This window comes from Hylobates moloch, unplaced genomic scaffold (genome assembly GCF_009828535.3).
Source record: "Hylobates moloch isolate HMO894 unplaced genomic scaffold, HMol_V3 SCAFFOLD_45, whole genome shotgun sequence".
Taxonomy (NCBI): Eukaryota; Metazoa; Chordata; class Mammalia; order Primates; family Hylobatidae; genus Hylobates; species Hylobates moloch.
Window position 1 is genome coordinate 1,091,417 of NW_026652320.1, and position 12,240 is coordinate 1,103,656.

The 12,240-nt window shown below is 34.3% G+C and overlaps 1 protein-coding gene across 3 annotated transcripts in view; it reads right to left on the bottom strand.

Annotated features, from left to right (window-relative positions):
• Window positions 1–12,240, bottom strand: part of LOC116463631 (disintegrin and metalloproteinase domain-containing protein 10) — a 158,683-nt gene that overhangs the window by 44,379 nt on the left and 102,064 nt on the right. For all 3 annotated transcript variants that reach the window (XM_032146816.2, XM_032146817.2, XM_058434761.1), the window contains exons 6-8: window positions 6,679–6,828; window positions 4,535–4,627; window positions 1,408–1,591 (exon numbers count right to left, since the gene is read on the bottom strand). In XM_032146816.2, coding sequence (XP_032002707.1) covers window positions 1,408–1,591; window positions 4,535–4,627; window positions 6,679–6,828 — 427 coding nt within the window. The remainder of the gene's footprint in view (window positions 1–1,407; window positions 1,592–4,534; window positions 4,628–6,678; window positions 6,829–12,240) is intronic.

A 12,240-nucleotide genomic window follows, 5' to 3' on the forward strand; every position in this document is an offset into this window, starting at 1 on the left:
GTATTAATGGATAATATACAAATAAAATCATATGAGACCCTGAGTTTTTAATAGTACTTACTAATGAACAGGGAGAAGAAATCACAAACTTTGTGATAAAATCATCCAACCATTGAAGGGGCAAAGAGATTTCAGAGTATAAAAGTCTTGAACATGAAAAATCATAGGAAAGAGTGAGCTGTACAATCTGCTGACCAATCCAAGTAACAAAAAAAAGCACAGATCTTAAAAGACAAATATCCAAAAGTACTGCACTATTAATACGCAGCCCATGACATAAACTTGTACTTTAAAATGATATCATGAAATTGACTACACTTTAAAACATAGAAGAAAAACAAAAGAAGCTATGGAAATTGTAAAAGTATTGACTTAAAATACTGACTTTTAAAAAAGGAGAAAGAAGTATAAAGGAAAATACAGTACTACTTAAGATCTTAAAATATACAAAACAAATCAAAATCAAAGAATAAACTAATAAGAATAAGAATACAAAAGCTTCTTTTACTCTGGATAAAGCAGAAGTTGTTTTTTTTTTTTAAAGATAGAAATGAAGTATCAGAAGGAGAATTTGTTGTATATAGCTCAGAAGATAATATACTATTGATTAAACTCTACTTGACACAATTTATATTCAAAGAGCCTGGGGTCCTTTCCACTCATCTTTCAATTAATAAATTTGGATTTCTAAACTAGGCAACTGAACTGATACAGTAAATCACAGCTCCTCCACGACACTCCACCCCCACTGTAATGGGAAGGGTATTGTCCCATCCCAAAATTATCAATGACAATAGCTTTCATGGCTAAGGCAGAGACTCGGCAGAGTATGAACCCAGGTGATGATGAGTTGTGGGTACCAGGGGCTTCCTGCCTACATCTCTTTCATGCAGTGCTTCCCTTTTATTAAAATAAAGGCTAGAAATAAAATAATAAAGGCAGGCTTTCTTTTCTTTCTACCTGCCACTCTTGATGAGGATTTCTCTGCTCTTTATCTCACTACAGAAGAGACAGCAAGACACAGTTTTCCTCTTTTGATTCTAAGTACCCTATTTTGGGGGGGGGAAAAAAGTTAATAAATATATAACATTTATTAACTTTTGTGGAAAAATTAAATTTCCCTTTAAGTTTCAGAATTACCACTTTTTCTCATAAAATTATTTATTTCATTTGGTCCATTCAAATGTCAGGAATCAGGATATTTCCCTGTATGCATTTCAAAATAAAAAGCTCCTTCATCTATTGTGCCTTTTACATTATGCTTATGAGTCTTGCCTAACTCAAGTAGCACAAATTAAGATATTGTACAGGCATCACTTTCTCCTACACATTGAAAATTCAACATTCTCTGAAAACTCCTCTTTGTTTCAAGTAGTAAGTTAAGACATATTTAACATGATAAACTACCTGAAGGTGCTCCAACCCAAGCAAGACCAAGGACGCCATCATCAAAATCTCGGTCTGTGAAGACATAGGCCAAACAGTAGTCATCATGATTCTGCTCAGAATTCAATTCCAGAAACTTCTCCACACCAATATTTGGGAAACGGAAAGGATTTGTAGGGTCCTTCTCATCAGCAGTTGTATTGATCTAAAATCCAAAACAATAATTTAGTAAGTAATTAATGTTAGCAGAGCTTTAGTGTAAATGTCTGCTCACCTTCTGCATACACCTGGACAATATGCTCCCATGGAAATCAGGCCTGAATTAAGGCTTCTAAGGTTGTTCCCACTGCCCACATCCCTGAGCTGATCACAGAAGGCAAAACAATAACAACAAACAAAAAAGAAAGGCTAGGTAGGGAAATTAAAATTGAAGATGCTAAATTTCTGAGCAAGTATTCGCCAGATTCCTGAACAATGAACACTTGGGAAGAAAAAACAAGTTTTGCTTTCAAAACCTCAAGTAAAGGAAGTATAGTTTCCCAAATTTAATTATCTGAACAAGTCTCCTTTAGTCCTAATCTCCTACATATGGTAACACTTACAAGGATATAAAACCCTGTATTTTAACTAATTACTAGAATATAAAATAGGTATCAAACCCAAGACTGTCAGTTCAGCAGACAAATCATTTTCCCGGTTTTCCTTGCCTAGAGAGTCACATGAGCCAAGCCAAACTAACTGCAAATTTATTTTTTTTTCCTGAATGTGGGCAAGAATTTTGCTTTCTAATTTAAACTCACTTCTTTTACTATTTCAAGCTGAGTTCTTCCAGAATGCTTCTTTTGATACTTAGCTACTATACTCCTACCACAGGTTCCTCCTTCAGAATCTGAATAATCTGTTCTAATACCAGACTTCTATTAAACAAAAGCTTTTATTTATTAGCCCCTGCATCCTTTCAGAGACCTGTGTGTCTCCTCTGAAGTCCTAGAACAATTTGGCTTTCCCCAGGTAAGCCAAGGAATTACAATATGAAAGTAAATGTTTTTACTGAAAGGCAAACCTCAGTCTATTTGAAAATGTTGGCAGTAGGAGGATGATATAATGGTTGATACAACAAGAATTACAGGTCTCTTTATGATCCGTACTCTCCAGTAAAACCAAGAGGCTCAGAAGCAGGGAGGCAAAAACACCATTGAGGGCAACTGCTTAAGAACAGATGTCAGAACGTCTGGTTTATCTATTAACAATTAACGAAAAACAATCAGTTACGGCCATTTAACACTAAAACAATTCAAAAGCAAGCACACTGTATGTTACAGATAGTCCATGCTTGAAGACATGCTGTAGATGGCTTTCTCTCACTAAATATAAAAATGAAATTTCCTAGTAATTCTCTAATACTGGCTATAAATAAAAATTGCATCTAAAGCCAGGCACGGTGGCTCACGCCTGTAATCCCAGCACTTTGGGAGGCTGAGGCAGGTGATCACCTGAGGTCAGGAGTTCAAGACCAGCCTGGCCAACATGGTGCATGAAACCTCTATCTACAAAAATACAAAAATTAGCTGGGCATGACGGTGGGTGCCTGTAATCCCTGCTACTCAGGAGGCTGAGGTGGGAGAATCACTTGAAACTGGAAGGCAGAGGCTGCAGTGAGCCAAGATTGCGCCACTGAACTCCAGCCTGGGCGACAGAATGAGACTCCTTCTCAAAAAAAAAAAAAAAAAAAAAAAAAAATTGCATTTAAAACTTAATTACCTATATTTAAATGGATTATTAATATTTGCTGACAATATAAATTTTAAATTAATAGGTTATGAACAATCTTCAACAGATAAAACTTTACTAAAGTTTTAATAAGAGGTAAGGTCTAAAAACAACCAACTACCACATTATTTACTTATATACATGCATCTCTTCATAATACAAATCATTTTCCTCAAAGGTACGTCACTAAAATGTGTTCAGGTGTTCTCTACTTTTCATTACTTGCATTTTATTGCTCTGCCTACTAAACAGCAACACTTATACCTCTTATCACTGTTATTTGTTCATTTAAGGATTTATATTGCTCACAGAATACATGAAAGCAATTAATTATGAACAATTCTTATACTGTAAATAAATAAATCATATTTCACCTTAAGAAAACCCAATTTAAGATTTAATCATACTACTGCTAAATTTAAGGACTACCTACAGCTATGTGGCTGAATGTATATATTAAACTTTTCTAGTATAGACATTTTATCTAACCATATGTGAAGAAAAATAGGAAAGCATACATATTAAGGAACCCTGTGGCAAATACTTTTGTGAAAGGATGATTTAAGTTCAGTTGTTTATTTAGTATATAAATATTGTTTCTTAAAAAGCTATACATATATATTTAGAATATTCAGAAATTTTTTGAAAAAATAGCCTAAATTTGTCAGTAATTTAATATTTATTTGTTTACCTGTAATTTACAACATTAAAACTAAATACTACGTGACCCTATCGCTCTGGATCAGCTTTTCTCAAAATGCCTAAAGTATTTTGGAATCTGTTGATGTTAATATATTTTCTCTAAAAAAAAAGTTTCATGGTCAAAAATTTAGAAAAATATGGGTTTCTTTCCTGAAAGACTTCTCAAAACTTGATCTATGTTACTGTGAGTTGCAAATTTTCAAGATTACAGTACTAAGGGTTTTTCCAACTTCCAATTTTATTTAAACACTGTATTTATCCTTTTTCTCCCCTGGAACACCAAATGGAACACACAGTGAAAAATACTGCACAAAACAAATTTTACGAAACTGAGGGATAATGTCGGGGGGGGGAAGAGTCAAGCACTAGAGCCATAGTTATTGAAGGGTCAGACCTTTCTTAATAATATGTTAATCAGACAGACTGAAAACACACTTTACCTCTACTATAGACCGGATTAAGACCTTATACATTTAATTCTTAAATCATAAACCCAAGTATCTGTGTGTGTGTGGGTGTGTAAATGCCAGGAGTAAAAAACTGCATCAACAGGTACAATTAAACTAAACTACTTAATTCATAAAGATAAAATTAAAAGCAAGCTTTTGTGTGTGTGTGTAAACATGGTCTGGATTGTTTCACTTTTTAAGTCTTTTTAACTATTTAAGGTCCTTACTCTTATGCGTTTCACCATGAAACTGATGTTACGGATTCCGGAGAAGTCTGTGGTCTGGTAAATTGTATCAATCGCTTTAACATGACTGGATATCTATGATTTAAAAAAAAGAACATTTTAGAGGCAATGTTGAAATATGAAAAAGATTATAAATTTCCATTTCCAAAATCAGTAATTATTCATGTCCTGTCACAATCAAATTTTTAAATGTCAACATTATATACTGGACAGAAATATAAAAAAGATTAGTGAGCTGTGCTGAGAGGGGAGATTCTATTTTCTTTTCCAGACTCCTCTAGCCAACAACAAACATGCACACTTCATTGTTTTTTTTTGTTTGTTTTTTTTTTTTGGAGACAGAGTCTTGCTCTGTTGCCCACGCTGGAGTGCAGTGGTGCAATCTCGGCTCACTGCAACCTCTACCTCCCAGATTCAAGTGATTCTCCTGCCTCAGCCTCCCAAATAGCTGGGATTACAGGCGCCTACCACCATGCCCAGTTAATTTTTGTATTTTTAGTAAAGACAGGTTTCACTATGTTGGCCAGGCTGGTCTTGAACTCCTGACCTCAAGTGATCCACCCACCTTGGCCTCCCAAAGTGCTGGCATTACAGGCATGAGCCACCACAACTGGCCCAAACATATACTCTTGTTTCAGTCACATAAAAATTTTGTTTCCTCAATCCAATCCTACAATGTCACACGTCCATTCCTTTTCACGTATTTCCTATGCCTAGAGTATGTTTCTCTATTTATCCTTCAGACTCAGCTCAAACATTTTTATAAGAACTTCCCTGACGGTTCAGGACACACAGTCATTCCCTGACTTTAATCCTTCTATTGCTGCATATTCTGTAAGCTTTCTTGACCCCTTTCTATATTTTTGGCACTGTTTTAGGCGCTGGGGATATAGTGGTGAACAAAACACAGAAGGTCCCTATAAATTTACAGAGGCTTATTTTAGTAGGGGAAGAAAGGGGGGAGATAATACAAATATAATAAACATACATTCAGATTTTGCTAAATTCTACAAGGAGATAAACGATGATCAACCCAAAAGCATGCATTTACCTAGCTGACCCCCAACTAAACTTTCTAGCTTCTAAACACTCTGTAGACAACCTTCCCAACTTCATTTACAAAAAGTACTCTTGCTACCATTTATGTGAAAACATGTATATATATGCTCAAAATTATTTTCAAAGAAACTGTAAAAACATAAACATAAAACAAGATGGGTCAAGTAAAAGCATTAACAATAATCTTTTAAAGGCAGCCCAGGCTGCCAAACACTGCTAATGAAATTCCTAACTGCTCATAGGGCTCATTATAAATTCATGCTATTTTGTCTTGAAATTTATTTGTTCCTTGGTAAATCCTACAAAATCTCATACCTTATTACTATTATGTTTTCCTCACTAGCTTCTCTTCCTCAGCCTATTCACCATATACAGATAGCTCCAATTTCTTCTCCTTTGGTTTCATTCTTTCCACATTCAATCTCTCAAGGCTACCCTTCCCTCAAGCTCTAGTTTCACATTTTCAAAATCCTAAGGGAAGAACTACCTAGCTTTTATACATGTTTAAAAGTAAGTTCATCCTCACCCCAAAATGATTCATTTATACTAGTGGTACCTCCATCTTCTCCATTTCAAATCCTTTGAGTCAAAAGTTCATTCATCAAATTCTTACTGGGTACCTTCAACAAGAAGGACATTTTGAAGGGCACCCTCAAAATATTTATACTTTAATGAGGGTTGAGAAGACACAAGTGCAAATAATAATGTAACTTAGAAAGTGCTACATACAATAAAAATACAGAATAAAATTAAATACTTCCAGTTGGAAGGATTCCTCCAACTTTCCCTCCTTTAAGACCACAAATGAAAATTCAACTCTCTTTCCAAAGCTAAACTTCAGAGTCATCATCTCCTTCAAGAAATCATTGTCTTACCCCTCTCTTTTGACACTAAAATATCCCAACTGGTCTTTCAGTTATCCATGTACTTATCTATTTTATCATATCACAACTGAAAATACATACTTTTTCCCAAAAAGAGAATACACTAACTTAAATTTTTAAAGGAAAGAATAGGTATTATAAAACAATATGGGAACTACTAAAATAGCACATAATCATAAATACCTGGGCAATCACAGCTTCTCGTGTTCCATAATATTTAAAGAACAAATGATCAGTCTGAATATAAAGCTGACAAGTATTTTTTTCAGCTGAAGTTGTACGTTTTTTCCTCAGGAGTTCTGGACCATTAGCAGCATGTTCTTCTTGAGGTATCTATACATCAAAAAGTCATTTCTGATAATTAGCATGCTTCAATACTATCATTTTATCTAATTAAGAATACATACTATAAACAATTTCATATTCTGCTTTATATAACACCCCAGGTATTTCTGCTGCCATTAAAAGTTCATAAAATCACTCTGTCTCATAATCTTCTCCATATAGATGATTTACTATCTATTCAAGGAACTCCTTCACTTTTACATATTTTCAAAACATATATTTTAATATGTATTCATTTAAATCTAAATCAAGTTGTATAATAGCTTATAATACTTTGATATCTTCTCTACCTCATATCTAATACCCATCTACCATCCAGTTCTGTCAAATTTATCTCCTAAATACCTAAGGTATCTACCCATTATCTCTGGCTCCACCACTCTAGCCCAAGCTACCATTACTTCTTACCTAGAGCACTGCAGTAAGATCAGTTTAATCAACCAATAGCCACTAATGGCCTTAGATCTCTTCTCCATACTGCAATCTTTTCAAAATGCAAATTTGAATATGTCATCCACCTCAATAATGTATTTCAATGACTTCCTATTGCTCTAAAAGATTAAGCCCAATATTCTTTATATGCTCCCCTAAATATCAACATTGCACAGCCTCTACTTAACTATCCACCTTTTCTCATTCCATATTACTTCACAAAGAGACCCTACAATGTTACACAACTCTAGCTGTCTGTGGTATAGCTATATAAGCTTTCTTTCCAATCCTCCAAAACAGTCTATCTCCTGCCACAGTCTTTGCACATGCTGACACTACCTCTTCTGATCTTGTTAACGGCTTCCTTCTTTCTTTAGACTTCGAGAAGGTCAATTCATCCATTATACCACTCCATAGAACCATATACCAATGTCTCTTACATAGTGCAACCTTACATTTATTTGTGGGATTATTTAATTTCTGTCCACATCCCACTTCACCCACTAGAATGTAAGTTCTGGAAAGAAGAAATCATCTCTGTTTGATCCTCACTGTAATGCTATCACCTAACACAGACTTGGCAGCAAAGAGTAAATGCTAAGTATTTCTTTCTTTTTTTTTTGAGACAAGAGTCTCACTCTGTCACCCAGGATGGAGTGCAGTGGCACGATCCTGGCTCACTGCAAGCTCCACCTCCCGGGTTCACGCCATTCTCCCGCCTCAGCCTCTGGAGTAGCTGGGACTACAGGCACCCACCACCACAACCGGCTAATTTTGTTTTTGAATTTTTAGTAGAGACGGGTTTTCACCGTGTTAGCCAAGATGGTCTCGATCTCCTGACCTCGTGATCCGCCCGCCTCAGCATCCCAAAGTGCTAGGATTACAGGCGTGAGTCACCAGACCCGCCAAGTATTTCTTTTGAGAGTCTCACTCTGTTACCCAGGCTGGAGTGCAGTGGCATGATCATAGCTCAATGCAGCCTTAAACTCCTGGGCTCAAACAATCCTCCTGGCTAAGCTTCCCAAGTAGCTGGGACTACAAGCATGTATCACCACGCCTGGCTAATTTTTTAATTTTTTTGTAGAGACGGAGGTCTTCCTATGGTGCCCAGGCTGGTCATGAGCTCCTGGTCTCAAGTAATCCTCCTGTCTCAGCTTCCCGAAGTACTGGGATTACAGGCACGAGCCACTATGCCTGGCCCCAATTAAGTATTTCTTCAAAGAATTACCACTGCTATTGAATCCAAAAAGTCAAACATTTGTGAACACCTAAAAGGATTATCTTAAGTATTTTTGATGGCACAGTAATATAGAACCCAAATTGAATTTTAAGTCACAATTTCTTCTTCCTTGACATTTTCTTCTCCCTTAATAATTCCATGTGAACATACACAAAATGAAAAATTTGTATTATATCGCAAACACACAAAAAAGGATAACTATGTGAAATGATGGAAATGTTTATTTGCTTCACTATAGTAACCATTTTGACTATATGTATCCCATAACGTCATGTAATATACCTGATATATACACAATAAAACTTATTTTTAAAACAATTTGTATTATAGGTGGGTACCAATACTACTGAAATAATGTAACATTTGGGGGAACTGTCCCCAAAGCCTATCTTGACTACTATTCTACTCAGGATTTTCATTTAGATGGTCTCCAGGTCTCAGTTTACACAGTTTGTAAATGACTCAAACATTGAGAAGTATTTCAAATCCACGTTATTTGTGAAATGCAGTTTATATTTACAATCATGTTATTCCACATAAAAAAGAATATATCTTAGCTAATGTTGAAGTTTTATATGTGAAAGATTTTCTATTCCAGACCAAAAAAAAAAAAAACTGGATGCTTTAATGTGAAAATTCTATTTAAAGAAAGGTTTTAAATAAGAAATCAGTCTGAAATATGAAAAAGTGTTCCAAGCAGAAAAATTAACATAAAGGTGTTCAAGTTTATTAATCAAGTAGTTCAGATCTCCCATATCTTTACTGGGTTTTACTTTTTGTACAACTGTTCTCTTATTTATCATATGATTTTTCTATTATTCCTTCTGGTTTTGTCAAGTTTTGTCTTATATACTCTGAAGTTATAATATTATGGACATACAAATTAAAGGCTGCTATAATATAATGGAGAACTAAACAGTTTATCATTATGACACATCTATTTTAGTAATGCTTTTTTTTGCCTTAAAATCTACTTTGGCTGATAATAGATATATTTTTGTTAGAGTCATCAAATTTTACATCTTGTACCGTTTTACTTTCCATCTTTCTGCATCCTTATATTTTAGGAGTAGTTTTTGTAAAACAGTTTGTGGGGTTTTGCTGTTGTTAAATCCAATCCGATATTCTTTATCTTTTAATCGGTGCATTTAATCCATTTACCTTTAATATAATTACAGATATTTTGGGGTTTAAATCTCCAATTTTATTATCTTCTATTTGCCCTGCCTGTTCAATATTCTTCTTTATCTTCTTTCTTGCCTTGTTTTGGATTTTGAATTTTTATTCTATCCATTTCCCCATTAGCTTGTTAGTAATATATTTTACTAATACTTGACTTACCAAAATCAAATATAAATTATAACATTTACTTGTTCCTAGAAAAGAACCTCAGAACACTTAAATTACGTTTTTCCCACTCCAGTTTTAACTCCCTCTATACCCACATACACAACATACAAATATATACCACCCTACAAGTCTTTACTATTAGTGCTTTGTAGTATACAGTCAATATTCACTTAAAATTATCTAATGTGTTCTTTATTCAATACTTCAGATACAAGTTAGCATTTGAGCCTGCAATCTTTTCACCAGGAAAAAAACTACTTTCAGTATGTCAGATGGTTATATACTCCATTTGAAACGTGTTAATTTTACTTTTATCTATTTTTCTGAGTACAGCATCCTAGAGGATGGCAGTTTCTCTGTTTCAGCATATCCTACTGTCTTTTGGTTTCAACTGCTTCCAATGAGAAGTGAGCTGCCATGTTTACTGTTGCTTCTTTAAGAGTGATTAAACTTTTTCTCACTGGCTGCTTTTAAGATTGTATCTTTGGCTTTCAGACTTCTCAAATAATGTGCTATGGTATTGTCTTCACCGTAAAGTATTTATCCTGCCCTAATTACAGGGCTTAATGAATTTGTTGTCTGATATCTCTTTGTTACATTTGAAAAATTCTCAGCCATTACCTGTCCTTACTTGACTCTCCATTTTCCTCCTTCTAGGACATCAATTACATGATACATATATTAGACCTTCTGAATGTATCATCTATTTCTCTTACGCTCTTTTCTGTATTTTCCATCCTTTTCTTAGCAGTTTGCTCTATTTTCTTATACTATCCAAATCTAAATCCATCAAATTCCTAATTTTTGTTGTTACATTTGTCAATTCTAAATTTCCCATCAAGTTCTTTTGTTAATTTTTAATTTTCTGCTAAAATTTTAAATTTAGTCTTTATGACTTGAATATATTAAAGTCTGTATCAGATAATTTTCTTATCCAGGTACCATTTCCTTTGTCAGCTGACTCTCTTATTCTTCCATCGTGTTGTTTTGTTTCTTCATATACTGGTTACATTGAACTGAGTGCCAGGCTATGTATATCTATAACCACAGATTTGATGTGAGGTTGTGACTGACACCTTTCTCAAAAGATTTACTTTCACTTCTGGTAAGCAGAGTTAGGCTTGGTGCACTAGTAATCCTGGATCACCTTAATCCAATCAGGGACTGAGATGTGGTGTGAAACTTTAATCCCTGCGAGGAGAGGTTGAACATTTTATAATTTATACCCTTATTCTTAGGGAGTAGTCCTTCAAGGTCCCAACCAAAAGCTCTTCTGGGCAGATCCTAAACAATATTTTCATCCTCAGCCTCATGAGTCTGCACGGTTCTACTCTCCCTCTCAGTCTCTCAGCTACCTCCTCAGAAACTCAAAGACACACCTGGAGAAAAGGCAGAACCAAATACCAGGATTACCATTCTAGGTGTACACTTTTTTCTGAAATCTTGGCCGCATACTACTTCACAGTCATGTTATCTTTCCAATGCCTTCAAACAAATACATACAAATATACAAAACACATATATGGAAATATACATACACATATATTTTTTAAATATTTTTATTTTCAGGCCAGGTTGCTTTATATTAGTTGTACTAATCAGTTGTTCTCTACTTCTTAAAAACAATTCTTTATTAATTTTATACATTGTGAATGCATAAAATTTTATACAAAGTTTATAACTTGTCTTCACTTTAAGGTGTCTTTTATTTTAATATTCATACAGTGAAATATATTCATCTTTTTTATACTGAAAAGTCTTACGTATTCAAAATGTTTCTCCAGATCAAAATCCAAAATATTTTATAATATCTTTTGTGAAGTGTCTTTTCAAATGTTTTGCCCATTATCTATTAAATTTTTTTATTTTTTATTTTTAAATTTTGTGGGTACATAGGTATATATACTTATGGGGTACATAAGATATATAATACTTTGATAGGAATGCAATGTAAATCACATCATGTTAAATGGGGAGTCCATCCCCTCGAGCATTTATCCTTTTTGTTACAAAAAATACAATTACACTCTTTTAGTTATTTTAAAATGTACAATTTAATTATTATTGACTATAGTTGCCCTGCTGTGCTTTCAAATACTAGGTCTTACTCATTCTTTCTAACATGTTTTTGTGCCCATTAACCATCCCCACTTCCCCATCACTGCTCTAATACTCATTGCACCCTCTGGTAACCATCCTTCTACTCTCTATCTCCATGAGTTCAACTGTTTTAATTTTTAGTTCCACCAAATAAGTGAGAATATGTGAAGTTTGTCTTTCTGTGCCTAGCTTATTGCACTTAACATAATGACCTGCAGTTCTATCTATGTTGTCACAAATTACAGAATCTAATTCTGTTTTATGGCTAAATAGTACTC